Genomic DNA, 17,675 nt, shown 5'->3' on the forward strand with positions numbered 1-17,675 from the left:
GCAGCAGCATGACCTGGCTCCAGCCGGGCGGCACGGCTGTAGTGTCGCCAGCCACATAAGGCAATTTCTGGGTTTTTTTTTTCAGTTTGTCCTTTTTAAAACACGGAGGGTTTTTTTTAATGTAATTTCTTATATTAAAAGATCATTAGGGCTGCATACCCGCAAGATGGGCAAATTTTCTATCTTGACATGACATTTAGTAGCAGGGCCAGCTCCAGGCCCCAGCGTGCCAAGCGCGTGCTTGGGCTGGCATGCCGCAGGGGGGCGCTCTGCCGGTTTCCACCAGAGCCGTGGGACCGGCGAGCGGCAGAGCGCCCCCCACGGCGTGCCACCATGCTTGGGGCAGCGAAATGGCTAGAGCCGGCCCTGTTTAGGAGTGCTTGACTATGCAAGTTTGATATTCTTTTGATGTTTTTGGATGTAATGTGTGAACATATGATGGAATAGGTATATGTATAATATAGCTAAGTAATCATGTAACCTTGTTATTGTACATTTATAATCTTGCTCCTTATTTCTCCCGTTTCTTTGTCACCGTCACCTATTACCTTATGCTGACTCTTGGGTTTAATTTTATTTCCTTAGACTTACAAAGCACAAAAAATGCATATTCTGTGTTTCAGGCAGCCCTTAATATTTCTTTAAATAATAACACATATCACAATAGAAAGACAACACTGCAACAAATTCCATCATATGCCAGCACTAATTTGCTAAACTTTATGGCAAAAAGATTGAAGCATAAAAAAGAGGAAAAATAAACTATTCAGGGCAGAAAAGAGCATCTTTTTATACATTTCTATGAAGTGCCTAGCACACTTCTGAGTCCTGTATACTGTAAACAGCCACTAAATATTGCCTCCAGTGGCTTCTTTCTCTCTTCTCTCAGGAAGAAAATAATTTTTTTTTATATCTGTATTCCACCTGCAGAGCAAGAATATAATGCTCTTTGAGAAAAGTAAAGGGAAAAGACTTAAAATGTCTTAGTTGCTCTAGTGCACTGACCACCTCGTTACTTCTCCATAACATTCTCACTCTGTTCCTGAGAGAATCAAAGTCCCGATGATATATTCACTTTATCCTCTGCCTCTCAAATAGGGAACAAATACCTCTTGACTTAGGTGACTAATAGTAGAGATCAAATGTTAAATACCCCTAGGCTGAAATATGTTTGCACAAAACATTTGTTTATTAAATACAAACAAACATTCTTTCAAATCATGATCTGTTCATGGAGAATTCATGAACAGTTAAAAGAATATATTAAACAAACAAACAAATCCATAGTTTGCCCAGCTTTAGGTACCACTGTACATTAATTAGCATTAGTTTATGTTCATCAACTAATAGGAGATTTTAAAATCTTTTTCTATACTGGCCTAGAACTCTCACTAGGAGTCCAGCACATCCCATAAGTACATGCTTAAAGTCTGTTTCAGTCAATGAGACTTAAGTTTATGCTTAGTATTTGCTGAAGAGGAATAGTTTGCTGACTCAACCTAGTAAAAAGCTGGTTGATTAAAAGCATTAAGTATCAAACTACATAAATAAAATGACCATAATTCAGATTTTTGGAAGGTTATTAAATTATTGTAATTTCCAAAGTGAGGCACCATGGGGCTAGGTAGGCTACACATATGCTATGAGCTGGGAGGTGATTCCCTTGCTCATGTACGCATACTCGTGCTGGCTCTCATCAAGCTAGTACGAGCACAAATAGCAGTGCAGCTGTGGTACCACAGGTAGGGCAGCATAGGCCGGGCCTAGTACAAACCCACCTGGAACGGGTCGGTATGTATTCGGCACAACCAGGCCTCTACTGCTGCTTCCTGTGCTACCATGGCCACGCTGCTTTTTGTACTCGTGCTAGCTCAATGAGAGCCTGCGTGAGCATATGTACCTGAGCAGGAGAATCACATTGCTGGTTCATACTGTAGACATAACCTTAGAGTTGTCAGCCTTCTTTCACAAGAAAGCAAATGTTTAACAGGAAGATCAGATAAGTAGAAGATGCACATAATAAATGTATTTCTCCTTCACAAAAGAATAAACTTAAAAATATAGCATGTAAATCCAGACAGCAAGTGTGTTAAACTTTTTATTTTCATGTGTTTTTTATGTATGAAAACAGATTGGGGTGGCGTTTTATGAAATGCTTCTGGATGTGGACCAATGCAGTACGCATCTGAACTACATGGATCCCATATGTGATTTCTTATATCATATGAAGTACATGTTTACTGGAGACAGTGTGAAAGATCAAGTAAGCGAACAATATACCTTGAAGCTAAAAGCAAGGTTACATTTAATATAATAATTTGTACCATGATCTCTTTTTGTGTAGGATCTTAAATGTAAAAGGATCACAAAACCCTTCAGAGCTGATCAGTCTATATACGTTCCAAATCAATTACCGGCACAGTTTTTCATAGTTAAAAGCTGTATGCCAGATTTGGAGACAAATTTCAGACCGCAGGGAAATTGTGACTAGAGTTTGATTTTCTTTATGAGATGGCAACAGGAGTGCTGCTATATAAACATCATTAGCATTTATGTTTTTATGTTTGTGCTATTTCAATCTACACCTTCTGAGTTTAAGTTTGAGCTTTGGATTCAAATTAAATAACCAAATTTCATCTGGTTTTTTTGCAAAAGCATAAATCATCCCTTGTTCACCAAAAGGTTTCTTGAACTTTATTGAATCTTTTGCTGAAACCTGATCCAGGTAACAAAGTGCAAAGTCCAGATACGTGTTATGTTTCCTGAATGCATTTTGCACGGCTTTGGTTGAGACCTAGACAGAGGAGGTTTTGAGAGGAGAACGGACAAGATTCAGGGATTTATTTAGGTTGCATTTACAATAGAACTGTCTTGCCGTACTGTTCTAGGGTATCATTCTTCTCTTGCATTAAAATGTGTCAAATTACTTTGTGTTTTGATAATACTTTTGTGGACACGTCTAAATGGCAGCTGGGAACATACTTCCCAGTGCGGGAAGATGGATGGGCTACCAGTGTAGCCAGGATAGCACAAGTGGCTGTTCAAGTGAGTTGCCTGAGCACAAACCTGCCCAGCCCCCCGAGAATGTACTTGAGTCTAGCCCAAGCCGCTGCTCTTGCTATCCCCCAGCTATGTTGCTGTGTTTAGCACATTAGCTTGAGAAGAGCTGGTGCATGTCCATTTGCCTGCACTGGGAAGCATACTCTCAGCCGCAGTGTAGATGTATCCTGAGGGTTTTTTTTTTTTTTTTTTTTAAAGGTAGAGAAAATTGTTTGCAATTTAAGGCCGTCTTTGAAACTCCGTCTACGTTTCATAACACATATCAACAAAATGGAACCAGCTGCTATTCCTCAGCAATCCATCAACAGCGGGTCTCCAGCACCACAGCCTAGCCAAGTGCCTGTTAATGTTGCTTAGCCAGTAACACAATAGAACAGGACATCACACCGGTGTCTATGTGAAGACTCTTTTCTATTGACCAGGATGAAACTCTCTTTGGCCTGAACTTGGTGACATTGTGTAACAAGTGAGGAGAACCATCTCCAGCCTGCTGCTTCATTTTCATTTGTGTGGTGAATCAGATTTTGCCTCACCTGCACGCCACTCTTCCTGTCTATTTATATGAGAGACTAGGTAAGGTATGCGTTGAACTGGTCAAAGGTATGCTGCAAGCAGCGGCATTTGTGGATGTATGAGAAGATGACTATTTTGTAAAGCGGCTCCGTATCCCTCTTCAAGCCATTGTAGTTTTCTTTCTTTCTATCTGTCTATATCAGCTTTTTTCAGAGGTACCTAGCATGGTGGTATGTAAAAACCTAGTTTTCTTTTAAATGAAAACGTTAATCCTAAATGTCAGCCAGACTCTCTCTAAAAAACCCGGGGATCGAATATTAATCCATGGACTAAACATAAAGATGGTCACTTCAATTGTAATTCACCAGTACTGTCTACTTCATCACTAGGGCACAGATACTGATAACCTCACTCCTCTTCAGTACTGCCTTTTTGAAGTCAGTGGGGCTACCCATGTAATAAGGTACCATCCAACGTGAGTAGAGGCATCACAGTCAGATCTTGCATGCACAAAGCCCTTTTAGTTGACCTCCTGCTCATGAAGAGATTGAGAGGGGAGAATTAATGTTCTTGATTTTTGATTATATGAACAAGTTTAGTCCCACAGGGAGGGTGCTTAACTACACGCTTAAGTTCCAGTGATGTAAGTCAATGGGATTTTTATATCTGATTAAAGTTAAGGATGTATTTAAATGCTTTCTTCAGTTGGGGAGTTAGGGCTTGTCTGCACATACAGCACTGCAGCAGCATAGCTGCAGTACTTTAGTGAAGACACTGCTGCACTGACAGGAAAGCATCTTGTGTTGGCTTAGCTAATCCACCTCCATGAGAGGTGGTAGTTATGTCAACAGGAGAAGCCACCCCTCATTGACAGCACTGTTTACGGTTGGGGGTTAGGTTGGTTTCACTATGTTACACAAGGGGTTTTATTTTTCACATCCTTTAGCAACATAGTTATACCGATATAACTCTGTAGTGTAGACCTGGCCTTAGTTTCTTTAATGACTATGAATGACTCATTGTAAACTTGGGAATTTACTGATGTCTTCATTTAAGTAAATAGATGAGCAGTGGCTTTGATTTAGTGTGAACTAACAGACTGCTAGATTATTAGCCAAAGACCATCTAAAATGGAACTGTGTTAAAATCTGTGGATTCAATTACGATTTGCTGGTTGATATTTATTTTCCCTAGCTGGGAAATGGTGTAATTTTTATTAGTCACAGTTGGATTTTTATCACATGTAAGCTTTATTTTAGGTTTTTATAATGCACTACTTTAATTCTTCAAACGTTATTTGTGTATTTGTACTGTCAGTTGTTTACCAATTATGACTGGATAACAAAAGAAAAAATAGTCTCAATTAAGGTTTGTAAAATATTGATCATATTTGACATCTTTAAAGAATTTTTTAATTAAAAAAACCCTTGAAGTTTATGGTAATACTATTTGCCATCTTATGCCTTATTATTTATTTGCCATGCTCTTCAGTTTAAAAATAGGGATTAATTAGAACATCTAAGTCTGTGTCCTAAATCTTCAGTTCTACAACAATACCATCTCAGACGATGATCTCCACAGAACTCTCAAGTTTAGTAAGGTTAGACCTCATGAGCACCTGCTGCTAAAAGCACTGGTGCTATAAAAATAGTATTTATTCAGTAGAAAGAATTCTTCATATCAGTCTGCATAGTCAACACCTAGCATAGTGTTAGCATCTTAACAATATAGTGCCTTCTATCTGTTAAATCATACATACCCCCTGAGATTCTAACAAGTGGTCCAGTGTGAGTAATTATATTACCTATATTCATCTTACAGTTTGCATAAGGGATACAACTTCACAACGGTTTAGGAAAGGAACAGTGTTACTTCTGCATGCTGCTTGAAAAGTTGTCTTGCTCCATTCCAAAGTTGAGTTAAGTGATTCTCGTGTCTGCAAGACTGGATTTGGTAACACACTGCACCTAGGTGCCCTCCAGAAATCCAGTACACATCTTGCAAGTTTAGTCTGCTTCTCCAGAGGCCTCTCCAGAGGTTATTCTGGGGCAGAGCCAACGGGTCAGTTGATAGGGTTGGGACACAGAAGGGCTGAGTTCTGTTCTCAGGTCTGCTATATCACTTTGGTCAAATCACTTTCCTCTCTCTATTTCAATTTACTTCTCTCAAAACTGAGATGATATTTTGCTCACCTTTCTAAACATCACTAAGGTGTATGAATGAAAAATACTGTATAAGTATCAAGCTTCATTACTTGTGCGTGCGTGCCCTCCGACCAAGCAATAGCAACTACTATGTGCCCACACACTACAGGATAGTCCTATACTATGCAGAAATAATTCTTGGGGTTGGCCTGGAACTAGAATATACATCTGCAGTTCTTTGTAGCATCATTGGTCTTACGTGGAGAGTAACAGAGAATTTGGCCTCCTGCCTTTAGGAACAAATGTTTAGAGCTATTGGTAACTCTAAAACCTGTGAGATTTTTCTCATCCTTTAAAACTGGAGCCTGAAATCTTTTGTTTCTTCACTAAACAAGCTGCAACAATGTAAATTAGCCCTCTCCATCCATCTAGGGTCTACCTGTGTACTTAAATGGGTTCAGTAGCTCAGTGTCTAAGCTCCTTTAGTTCCTGGCCTATGCAGAGATGACAAAATGTGAAACTGGACTGAAGCCATCAAAAGATAATGTTTGGCCACTACCAGCCTGGGTTTGAACCTGTGACCTAAAGCTGAAAGGCTCTCTGTCTCATTAACAGTCTCCTGAGTCATTCTGTCTTTAGCTAGGTGGTAGAATTACTGTCCAATGGGTTTAAGTATTTTTAAAATACATAAACTTGTTGGGTTATAGTCTCCTTTTGATGTGTGTGCAAAGCTCATTAGCAGGATTCCAAGGTTGTTGGCCTAGACCAGTAGTTTTCAACTGATTACCCATTGTGGTCCACAGGGGCCAGGTGGCAGGGCAGCGGCAGCCCCAACCCCGTCCCTCACTGTGCAGGCCACCCCACTGCTTGCCCTGGACCCTGTGGGGCCGGCTGGCTACCCTGGACCTCGCCATGCAGCTGTCCTGGGCCCCGCGGGGACAGCGGCTGCCCACCCCAGACACCTTTTGAACCACACCAAGGGAACAGCTCTACAAGTTCATTCTCCACACATTTCACTTCTTCACTGTCATGTCCCACCACGATACCAAGTGGCAGGACCTTTTACTACCCGTAAAGGGGGAGAGACCCCAGTGGACCAGCCTATATTCCACCCCAGTCCCATAGCCTGCCCAGGATGTCGGTTGGTGGCTCCTCAATAGAGCCATGAGCATGGGCATGTACCTGGCACTGTTCACCCTCATCCCTGAAGCCTGTCCCTTTTGCTGTGTGAGGGAGACCCTGGTGCATGTCTATCTAGAATGCACCAGGCTCCAGCCCCTGGCTACTCCAGAACCTTCAGTTGAGGTTCTGGCTGCACTTCTCCCCACATCTTTTCATATACACACCCTGTCCATAGCCCCATGTAGTTGCGAGACCTCCTACCCAGTCTCCTCCTGGCCGTGTAGAGTTGTTCCCTTGGCACGGTTTGAAAGTGAACTAGCAAGCTCCAAAATGGCCATATATACAATTCCAGGAGGAAGATGCTGGTCGGGGAGGTGCTCTGCGACTGTGGCGCCTCTATCGGTTCCTCCCTTCTCTCACATATCCAGGCAGAGTTCCTGTGGACTGCATCTGCTGGCTTCCTAAATAACTTTGGGGCTGTCTGTGGTTCTCTGCTCGGTGTCCCCATCTGCATCCCTAGTTTTGAACCTTTGACCTCCACTCTTTTCCCCATTCTTCTTTAGTTGTCCCCTACATTCAGTTGGATCCTGGGTCCAGTGGCTCCTCCTGAAAGGCTACGAGAGGGGCCTTTAGATGTGGATGGGCTTCTGCCTGCCTGCCTCCTGCAATTTCAATAAGGCCTTGGAGCTCGCAGGACCGCCTGGCTGCCCAGATCCCTGGACCCTGCCAGTCCAGCCAGCAGCCCCAGACCCATCAGGACCGGCCGGCTGCCCGGAGCACGAGGGGTGGGCCGGCTGCCCTGGACCTGGACCCCAGAGCTCATGGGGCAGGGTAAGTGCCCTGGACCCAGACCCTGCTGGAGCCCCTGACCCCATGAGGCCTGCTAGCAGCCCCGACTCTGGATTTCCCACCATGCAGGACAGGCCAGGAACCCCCACCCCATCCCTGCCACCCTGGGAAGTGGGGCAACCTGGCTGGACCCCTCCACACTTGGCAGCTCGGACCCTTTCACGTCAGACAGCTGGGAACCCAGCAGACCCTGAGCATGCAGGTGGGCCTTTAGCAGACAGCTGAGCTGAGCTACTTCCATGGGTTGAGAACTGCTGTCCTAGACCGTTGGAATAAGGTATCTGACCAACAGAAACAGAAACCAGCATTGTTTGATGTGAGAGTCCTTTAATCTCTTATCTTAACCATCAGTGGTCTAAAAAGAAATGATTGTTTGCCTAATGTTGCCTACTTTGGACTGAATGCTCTAGGTTAGAAGCTGTGCTTTTTTGATCATGCTTTAAATGACTATCACAGCAAAGCATAGTTTGTGTACAATTTCAATCCTACACTTGGGTGACTGATCATAGAGTTTAAAACTGAAGGTGAGACCTTCAGCTGCCCAGACAATGGCAGCATGGATTAATGTTTGTGACAAACACAGCAGGTATGAATAATCAGCTTTGCAGGAGGTGAAAGAAGAGCCTACTGCCTAAGAATTGAGAGATTGTTCTCTGTGTAGGAGGCAGCATGGAGAATGCAGAGGCATGCACTTAGCTGACTGTTTTTAACGATCTGGTATTTTTAGGGTGACCATATGTCCTGTTTTGGCCAGGACAGTCCCTTTTTGAAGCCCTAGCCCAGCTGTTCTGACTTTTTTGGCAAAAGTGGGCGTGTGTCCTGTTTGCTTTTGCCAGCTTGATCAATTCTCAAGAGCAAATGGGACACATGCCCACATTTGTCAGAAAAGTGGGGTATGGTGCAGAGGAACATGCAGGGGAGGGAGGGGGTGAACAGCAATGCCAGCCCCACGCACTGGGGGGAGGCAGGGCTCAGGGGAGCAGTGGGGAAGGGACTCGGGCTACCTCACACAGTGTTCTGTTTTCTCTTAGGGAAATATGGTCACCCTAGGTATTTTTTGTATATAATGTATTTGATCAGAGGAAACTCATCTAGTAAGACTTGAACAACTGTCTGTAATGCGAAAGTTATCTGACTTAACTGAGATCAGACTCTGGAAGAAGTTCAAAATCCAGAGGGAGTTCACATGGTGCATTCTCATTCCATGGTTTCATAGAGCCATTGATTCCGAGGACAGAAAAGTCCATTGTGATCATATATTCTGACCTCTTGTAGAACACAGGCAATAGAACTTCCCCAAAATAATGCCTAGAGCACATCTGTACATTAGTCTGTCTGAAAAATTTCAATATAATGTTAATTAATATATTTATAATGAAACGTATATGCCCATTATAAAAAAACTTCCCAAATGCAGTTACTTGGTATTTTAAAATGTCAGTTTCTTTTTAATTTGTAAGATAACATGTTAGATGTGTTGACTCAAGTTTTATTAATGCAGAAGGTGAGCTAAAGTAATGTTACTTACTACATAGGGGGTTGTTTTTGCATGTAGAAATTTATTGAAGGATTATCCAGAAAACTTAGTTTAGTGCATAAGAAAAATGTCCACTTTCTTTTTAATGAACCAAGAGCTTTATAGAGAGCAACAAAAACAGGGTCAGTAAATAGAAGTAATAATGTGATTTACTGCTATAGTGGTAATAAATGGTTTGACTTGACTTTTAGAATTTGTCATAAAGTAGAAAACAGCATGAGCAAATCTGACACTTTACTTCACCAGCCTCCATTAGCATGAGTGAGAATTATTGTCTCATTAGTGGCTGAGCTTCGATGAAAAGCTTATTTTTTTGCTTGCGGTTACCAAAGTCATTCAGTAAGCAACTGTCATTAACAGAATATTATACACCTCTATCTTGATATAACGCTGTCCTCGGGAGCAAAAAAATCTTACTGCATTATAAGTGAAACTGCATCATATCGAACTTGCTTTGATCCACCAGAGTGCACAGCCCTGCCCCCCACCCCCGGAGCGCTGCTTTACCGCCTTATATCCGAATTCGTGTTATATTGCGTCGCCTTATATTGGGGTAGAGGTGTATTTTAGAACTGAAAAACTTCTTGGAACATAATTGTATATGTTCAGATGGATTTTTGTGGCTTGGGTATACGGTAACTGGAACTATGAGAACCTTCACGTGCTTTACCAAAACAAGATAAGATAATTGAAACAGCTGTGTTGACGGTTGAGTCAACTCCTTCTTGTGTCTTCCCAAGACACGGATTGATCTCCATTATATCTACTGCTGATAGCAAACCTGCAATAACAAATGATAGTTATACTGAGAAAACTTTCAATTGATAGATAATTTTCTTTTCAGGTCAAGAAATTCCAAACTCACTACCACAGAGGTTCCAAGGCAGGATGTGTTTTTCCCCTGTTGGGTTTTGCCTTTGTTCTTTATCAACATTAACAAAGGCTGGTATAAGAAGACTCAACCAGTAGTGTGCCTTTTCCCAGCGTAGGATGAAGATAGAGTCAGATATTCTACTGTGCTCATCTTCAGCTGGACACCACAACAAGGAGCTGGTATCAGAGAGCTAGTTAGGACTCTAATCCTCAGCCTTAGGCATCGTTCGGGGGCTACTCTAATTTGAACCAGCTAGCTTTGTCCCCAAGGATTCATACACTGCCTGAGGCACAGCCAAAGTGCAGAATGCTCTGGCTACTTCCCCCTCCCTGCCCAGGACCCATTCAGTCCCACCCCGAATATGTCGTCTGAGCCAAGGGGTGTAAAGAAGAAGTCATAGGAACCAGCTACATTAGCTGTATGCCTGTTGGGGCTCCCATACTACAAAGTTGCAGGTGACTTCTAATTTTCTTTGTGTCTGTTTTTACATTTTATCGAACACCTGCGTTCCAATGAATTGACAAAGTACTTCGCAAACTAAATGCCACTATGCAGTAGTGAATATCACATTCTCTTATTTGATTTGTGAATTCCTCTTATATTAAAGCAGTGCAAAAATCCAATATGTACCTCAAAGTTAGAAAATCCCTCACTATAACTCTTCAAATGCTGTTGGTAGACATTGCAAATGTTAAATATAAACCTGTATGGAGAATTTTCAGGTGTTTGTTGTACCTGTTCTATAAAGTTCTCCTGCTACATAGATACCCTCTCTCAAAGTCACTCCTCCAGGAACTGGGGTGCCTGTAGCTGGTGTCAGAGAGGGATCCAAGCCATCAACATCAAGACTTAGGTGAATTGGTCTCTTCTTACTTTATTGGTGGAAAACAAGAAAATAAAATTAAACACATTTGTTTAGAAAAACTGTAAAGTGGTCCTGTGAAAATATTCTTCACAAACAATGGAAAAACCTACGCTTCCTGATTGAGGCTTCTTGAATCCTACTTATAAAATATTTGTGCCACGTAAAGAAGTTAAGGAATGTCATATTGCCTTAGATGGCAGCACAGTGAAGCAAGGAATAGATTCTAAATTGGCTCCATGTTTATCACAGAGGTCATGGATTCCATGACTTCTGTGACTTCTGCAGCGGCTGGTGCTGGAGCAGTCTCGGGCCTCCCAGTTCCCCAGCAGCAGGAGTTTGGGTGTGTGGGGGCTCAGAGCTGGGGGTTGGGGTGCAGGGCGGTGCTTACCAGGGGAGGGGTGGCACTCCCCAGAAGGACAACAGCAGCTCCTCTCCTTCCTAGTTCCACGTGCTGCCTCCGCCTGCAGGCACCACCTCGACAGCTCCCATTGTCCATGGTTCCCAGCCAATGGGAGCTGCACAACCGGAAGTTGGGGCAGAGTGGAGGCAGCACATGAAGCTAGGGTCACTGCTTCCCAGGAGCTAGATAGAAAGCCTGCCTCAGCCCCCCATGGCACCCCCTGGGCCATGACTCCACACACACCCCCGAGCACCCATGGAACACCCCTCCCGGGCCGCAACACCAGCCCCCTACCCCCTGGGCCGCCCTCCCATTGTTGTCAGGGGTATATAGTAAAAGTCATGGACAGGTCACGGGCTGTGAATTTTTGTGAATATATTCACTAGCGTAAAATGAACTAAACTGAGCTAAATTGATGATGCTGTCACCATTTCCCGATGTGAGACTGTTCTAGTCTTACAATCTCCCTGCGACGAAGCTTTTCCTGAATTCTGCCTAAAGTGGTGCTGCTTTTTAAATTTAATCCTATCGCTCCTTCCTGCTACTACTGCCCTCTTTTACTACCCTCAATGAAACTGTAGGCCCCAAGGATGGAGAGGAATCCCTGCTTGAGCAGTGGAGAGTTCCAACAGTAGCAGTGGTTGGGGGAAGCCCTTAGCAGCCTAGCTCTGTTTGATCTGTGGGTGGGAAGAAGATCTTAGAGACGGTATAGAGGCACTTATGACTTGTGTTACCATAGCACCTAGGCGCCCCAGCCATGAACCAGAACCCCATAGTGGTAGGCACTGTATAAACAACAGAAAGAGTCCCTGCCATAAAGTACATGGCATGAAGACACTAGAGGCCTCTAAAGTTACCCAGGGACCTAGACCAGTGCCTGATGACTTCCATTGTACTCATCCAGTGCCAAAGAGAGACTTAGACACAGCTGTGAGTTGAGTATTCACTTCAAACTTTTAAAATTAGATGCCAATTTAAATACCATTAAAATGAACCATTATGTTTTAAATGTACATCATACAGGCCTGGGCTGCGAGCTATATACCCACATGGTGCCCAGGCACCGGCAACATTCAGAGCCCAGCTCCACCAATGTTTGGGGCTGGATCTCCCCCCCCCCGGCCCCAGCTGCCACCCCCCTGTGCTTCCCCAGAGTGCCCCCTAGCCCCAGAGAGAGCAGAGTGTCCCTGCCTCTTCCGTGCAGCTCCATTGTTGCAGGGTGCTAGTGCCCCCACTCACTGCCACGGCAAACTGACTCTGAGCCTACCCTTTCCCCTTAAACCCTGTCATTTTCCAATGGGACCCTCCAGCAGCACAGGGGGACCCCTTGCCTCGCCAGTCACCGCTCCTGCCCCATGCTGGGCAAGGAGGCAACCCTATCCCCCATCCCCAGTGAGGATACAGGCAGGGGCAACAGCAGAGGAGGCGGCACGGGAGATTCCTGGATCTGAGAGGGGCCCTAGCAGCACATGCAGTGACAGTGGTGGGGGTGAGTGTGCTGCTGGGGGGGTGGGAATGTGGGTCTCCTCCCCCAGAGCTCGCTGCTGCCGGCAGGGAAAGGGCTGGGGGGAGTCCTCCTCTCTGGCCCCTGTCCCAGAGCAGCCTGCCCGCACCCCAGACTCATCCCAAGCCCTACCCTATCCCAGAGCCCACAGCCCCAGCCAGAGCTTTCACCCCCCCACAGCACCCTCAATCCTCTACCCTAGCCCTGAGCGCATCCAACACCCCAAACCTCCCAGCCCAAGCCAGAGCCCTCATCCCCCTGCACCCTAGCCATCTGCCCCTACCGTGAGCCCCCTCCTGCATCATGAGCCCCAGACTCACCCCACACCCCAGACTTCTACCATATCCCTGATCCCCCTCCCACATCCCAAACCTCTCATCCCCAGCCCCACCCCAAACCCTCTCCCTCCCCCAAACTCCCTCCCAGAGCCTGCACCTCCTCCCTCCGCACCCCCTCCCATCTCCAAACTCCCTCTCAGGGCCTGCACCCTGCACCACTCCTGCACCCCAGACCTCCTCTCCCACCTAAACTCCCGCCCAGAGCCTTGGGCAGGTGGGGGGCTGAGTTTGGGCGGGGGTGGGTTCTGGGAACCACCAAAATTTCTACAAACCTGCTACTCATGCAGACAGATTCATAGATTCATAGACTCTAGGACTGGAAGGGACCTCGAGAGGTCATCGAGTCCAGTCCCCTGCCCTCATGGCAGGACCAAATATTGTCTAGACCATCCCTAATAGACGTTTATCTAACCTACTCTCAAATATCTCCAGAGATGGAGATTCCACAACTTCCTTAGGCAATCTATTCCAGTGTTTAACTACCCTGACAGTTAGAAACTTTTTCCTAATGTCCAACCTAAATCTCCCTTGCTGCAGTTTAAGCCCATTGCTTCTTGTTCTATCATTGGAGGCTAAAGTGAACAAGTTTTCTTCCTCCTCCTGATGACACCCTTTTAGATACCTGAAAATTGCTATCATGTCCCCTCTCAGTCTTCTCTTTTCCAAACTAAACAAACCCAATTCCTTCAGCCTTCCTTCATAGGTCATGTTCTCAAAACCTTTAATCATTCTTGTTGCTCTTCTCTGGACCCTCTCCAATTTCTCCGCATCTTTCTTGAAATGCGGTGCCCGGAACTGGACAGGAGAGTTTCGAAGTGATCTTTAATCATATGATCAACTATAGTTAGTGGATCTCCTGTAACTGTCAAGGCAGAAATTTTGCTTCTCTGATCTTTGTGTTCAGATTGTCAGTATATAAATTGGGCTTGATTTATATGCATGAGTATCTGGCAAAATGTGCCGTGTTCTCTTAGATCTGCTGAACTTTAACACAATCACATAGTCCTATTACATATAGAGGACCTCTTCTCCCACTGTCCTAGAACAATTTTGCTGTACTGTGCTGGCAGGTATCTATTTAGCATCCCTGGAGCGCTCCAGTGACTGACCAGGATCTCAAAATTCTGGGGTGATTTACCTGATTATTTTTGAGCATGGGTTGCAGTGTAATTTTTATCCTGTATTAAAAAAAAAAGAAATAGTTTCTTTACTTACTTGGCCAGCAAATAATCAAGTGCTTCTTCCATCACCTTCCCAATCCCAAGTTGATCTATTTCAGTCATCGAGTAGTATTTAATACCCAGAGATTTCAGAATACAGCTGAAAGAGACATGGCAGACACATTAACTGCTTATAAATGCAACTAAAAGTACATTGTTTTTTCAGCATTTTGTAAATGCACTGATCTCTGAAATGTTATCTTCCATCAGAGAACTAAGTACAAATATTAAGTACATTTTACATTTTAATTCTATTTACAAATTATCAACCAGATGAATGAATTATAAAGGCAAAAGTGGGGGGTAAAGTATTCTGCTTATATTGAAGTGCTTAATTTTTGAACTTGGGTACCTGAGCACATATATAGGCACTTAATCTTTATTGGTTATATTTGAAATATGTATTTAGTTTGGAATTTGGATGCATTAAGTCACCATTTAGATACCTACAAATCAATATTTAAGTTGTTAAATTTGGATTTAAAATGTATGTATTTATACGTGTACTGGTTTAGGCAAACAGAGGAAGGGATAGGAGCAATAGCTGGACAGGCAGGAGTTGATCAAAGATAGTTTTTGATTGGAGAAGCAGATGACTGAAGATGAAAGAACCAGCTGGGTGGGTGAGGATAAGAGAGGAGGCAAAGAAAAGCAGGGAAAGCTAAGGAGATGATGTAGAGAGGATGGATTGGGCATTAGAGGACAAGGAGACAGACCTGTGAGACATAGACTGAGGTAACAAAGATGAAATGTACAGAGTAGGGGATGGGCAGGAAGGTGGGAGTTCTTGCTGGATTGCATCTTTTCTCTTTGAAGAAATTGGAGATACTCCTCAGCACAGGAGAGCAGCAGGCAGCTGGTTTGAGGAGAGAGCCAAAGGTAGAGGAGAGGTGTTGATGGCTGTGGGTGCAGGCTTCATTCAGTCAGCAAAAAGGGGTTGAGCAGTTTGGGAGGAAATCTTCGTAATCACTGGATTTTCCCCCAAAATTTCACTCATGAATGTGAGTGGAGGAATCAGATATGAGAGGAGAGGAGGGAAATCACTCCTGGTGAATGGAGCTTGATCTTTTGAGGTGAGATGATATTTAAAGATAGTGTTTGCTCCCTGCAGTTCTTGATTTATATATTGCAGATTTTGTCCATTGGCTGTCTGTCTTTGAGGAAGGTGGGCCTATTTTCTGCTTTATTTTCTCTTATCATAGAATCATAGAAATCTAGGGCTGAGGCAGGACCAAGTAAACCTAAACCATCCCTGGTAGGTGTTTGTCTAATCTGTTCATAAAAACCTCCAAAGACAGGGACTCTACAACCTCCCTTGAAAGCCTATTGTAGTCCTAAACTATCCTTTATAGTTAAAGTTTTCCAAATATCTAACCTAAATCTCCCTTGTTTCAGATTAAGCCCATTACTTCTTATTCTATCTTCAGTGGACAGGGAGAGCAATAGATCACCATCCCCTTTATAACAGCCATTAACATATTTGAAGACTATTATCAGATCCTCCCTCAGTCTTCTTTTCTCAAGACTAAACAAACACATTTTTAACATTTCCTTGGAGGCCAGGTTTTCTTAACACTTTTCTCATTTTTGTTGCTCTCCTCTGGACACACTCTGATTCAGCCACATCTTTCCTAAAGTGTGGTGCCCAGAATTGGACACAGTACTCCAGCTGAGGGTTCACCAGGGCCAGGAAGAGTGGGACAATTACTTCCTATTTCTTACATACAACACTCCGTTAATATACCCCAGATATTAGACTTTTTCCACAACTGCATCATATTATTGGCTCATATTCAATTTGTGATCCACTATATCCCGCTCCCACCTCCCCCGCCCCATACCCTGATTATTTTCTGCAGTACTACCACCTAGCCAGTTGTTTTCAAATCACATCACATGAAGCCTCACACTGGTCAAGGAGGCACCTACTTTGCAGTCTGCAGCAACACCACACATCCATTTAGGCAAGGGAAATGTGGCATTTGAGCACTACTGAGAGAGGAACTAGACTCACTGTTCAGCTTCGTCCACATCTCTTAGTCCAATATACACAATGTCTTCAGCAGAGAGGCATGGGGTTATCCACGAGAATCCTGGAATATCAGGCATCTCAGAGGATCAAAAGAGGTTTTATTTTTACTATGTTACTCCCTCAACAAACAGCCTCATTCCCAAAGTGGGGTGAGATGGGGAGAATAAGGCTTGACTTCTTAAAAAGCCCAAAACGCGAGTGTAGAAAGGTTGGATGGCTTGAGAGCAGCCTGAAGATCAAATCTTGCCCCCAAATCAGAGCCACAGGACACTGGGTCCTTGGGCGTCCTCCTTTACCATGGCTCCCGACCAGAGGCAGAGCTTTGAAGCCCCTTGCTGACCCCAAGGGTTCGGGGCAGAGGCTGCCAGGCTTCTTGCCCACAGGAGCCATGGGTGATCCACAGGAGAGAAGGGGTCCCAATATGAAGAAGTAGGTGGGTGGGTTCCATTAATAATTCTAAATGTTACAGTAGTAATTGGGGGAGCAGAGGATGAGCAAGAACCCACATCTGTTTAGGACGAGTTTCCAAGATACTTGCAATGTAAAGAGGTGATGGCAATTGTATTACCTTGTCCTTCAGTTCCTTTAGCAGGAAAGCCACAGGCTGCCCATGCATGTTCCCAGATAATGATGTCAATGGAGTGTTAATATCAGCATGGGCATCAAACCAAATTACACCAAGATCAGGGTGAATCTTTGCATGGCCAGATATGCTTCCAATTGCCAAGCTGAATAGACAGAGAGTTGTGGGTAAACACAGGCATTACATGGCACAGCACATAACATATTTTCCTTCTCACAGCACCATGCTAAACTTATTTGTAGAAGTATTTGTTGTAAAACGTTCTCTGACGATGAAAATCTGCAGCCTGCTATGCAGCCAAGAAAGGCTCCTCATGCACTGGAAATGCTATATTTCTTCTATGTGGGGAGAAGACAGGAAGAGGAAGGCTGGAAAAGGAAAGGATGTGGCTTTCTGTGAACTATAGAGTTGAGCTCGGGATCAAAACTCTCCCAGAAGCACAGGGCAAAACACTGGAACGTTGGCAGGAGAATGGCTAGCGAGTTCACATAGTGCGCAGGTGCCCTGGTCCAGAATGGTAATTTGGGCCCTGATCCAGCAAAGCACTCAAGCATGTGTAAACGTGAGTTGTCCTCTTCACTTTGCTGGGAATACACAAGTGCTTAAAGATGCACAGTCTGAATAGTCCCAATGA

At 44.2% G+C, this 17,675-nt stretch overlaps 2 protein-coding genes across 8 annotated transcripts in view; one reads left to right on the plus strand and one right to left on the minus strand.

The window, feature by feature from the left end:
- MED23 (mediator complex subunit 23) overlaps window positions 1–3,606 on the plus strand; it is a 111,853-nt gene extending 108,247 nt beyond the window's left edge. For 2 of the 3 annotated variants that reach the window (XM_050949453.1, XM_050949451.1), the window contains exons 29-30: window positions 2,132–2,263; window positions 3,259–3,606. In XM_050949453.1, coding sequence (XP_050805410.1) covers window positions 2,132–2,263; window positions 3,259–3,417 — 291 coding nt within the window. In that variant the 3' untranslated portion in view covers window positions 3,418–3,606. The remainder of the gene's footprint in view (window positions 1–2,131; window positions 2,264–3,258) is intronic. The other variant, XM_050949452.1, reaches the window with a different exon arrangement.
- ARG1 (arginase 1) overlaps window positions 1–17,675 on the minus strand; it is a 75,684-nt gene that overhangs the window by 49,767 nt on the left and 8,242 nt on the right. For 2 of the 5 annotated variants that reach the window (XM_050949842.1, XM_050949845.1), the window contains exons 4-8: window positions 17,027–17,186; window positions 16,441–16,535; window positions 14,422–14,526; window positions 10,835–10,971; window positions 9,315–10,006 (exon numbers count right to left, since the gene is read on the minus strand). The exons of 2 other annotated variants lie outside the window; for them this stretch is intronic. In XM_050949842.1, coding sequence (XP_050805799.1) covers window positions 9,831–10,006; window positions 10,835–10,971; window positions 14,422–14,526; window positions 16,441–16,535; window positions 17,027–17,186 — 673 coding nt within the window. In that variant the 3' untranslated portion in view covers window positions 9,315–9,830. Of the gene's footprint in view, window positions 1–9,314; window positions 10,007–10,834; window positions 10,972–14,421; window positions 14,527–16,440; window positions 16,536–17,026; window positions 17,187–17,675 lie in introns of those variants that run through there. One more of the 5 variants, XM_050949848.1, reaches the window with a different exon arrangement.

This window comes from Gopherus flavomarginatus, chromosome 4 (genome assembly GCF_025201925.1).
Source record: "Gopherus flavomarginatus isolate rGopFla2 chromosome 4, rGopFla2.mat.asm, whole genome shotgun sequence".
NCBI classification, from domain to species: Eukaryota; Metazoa; Chordata; order Testudines; family Testudinidae; genus Gopherus; species Gopherus flavomarginatus.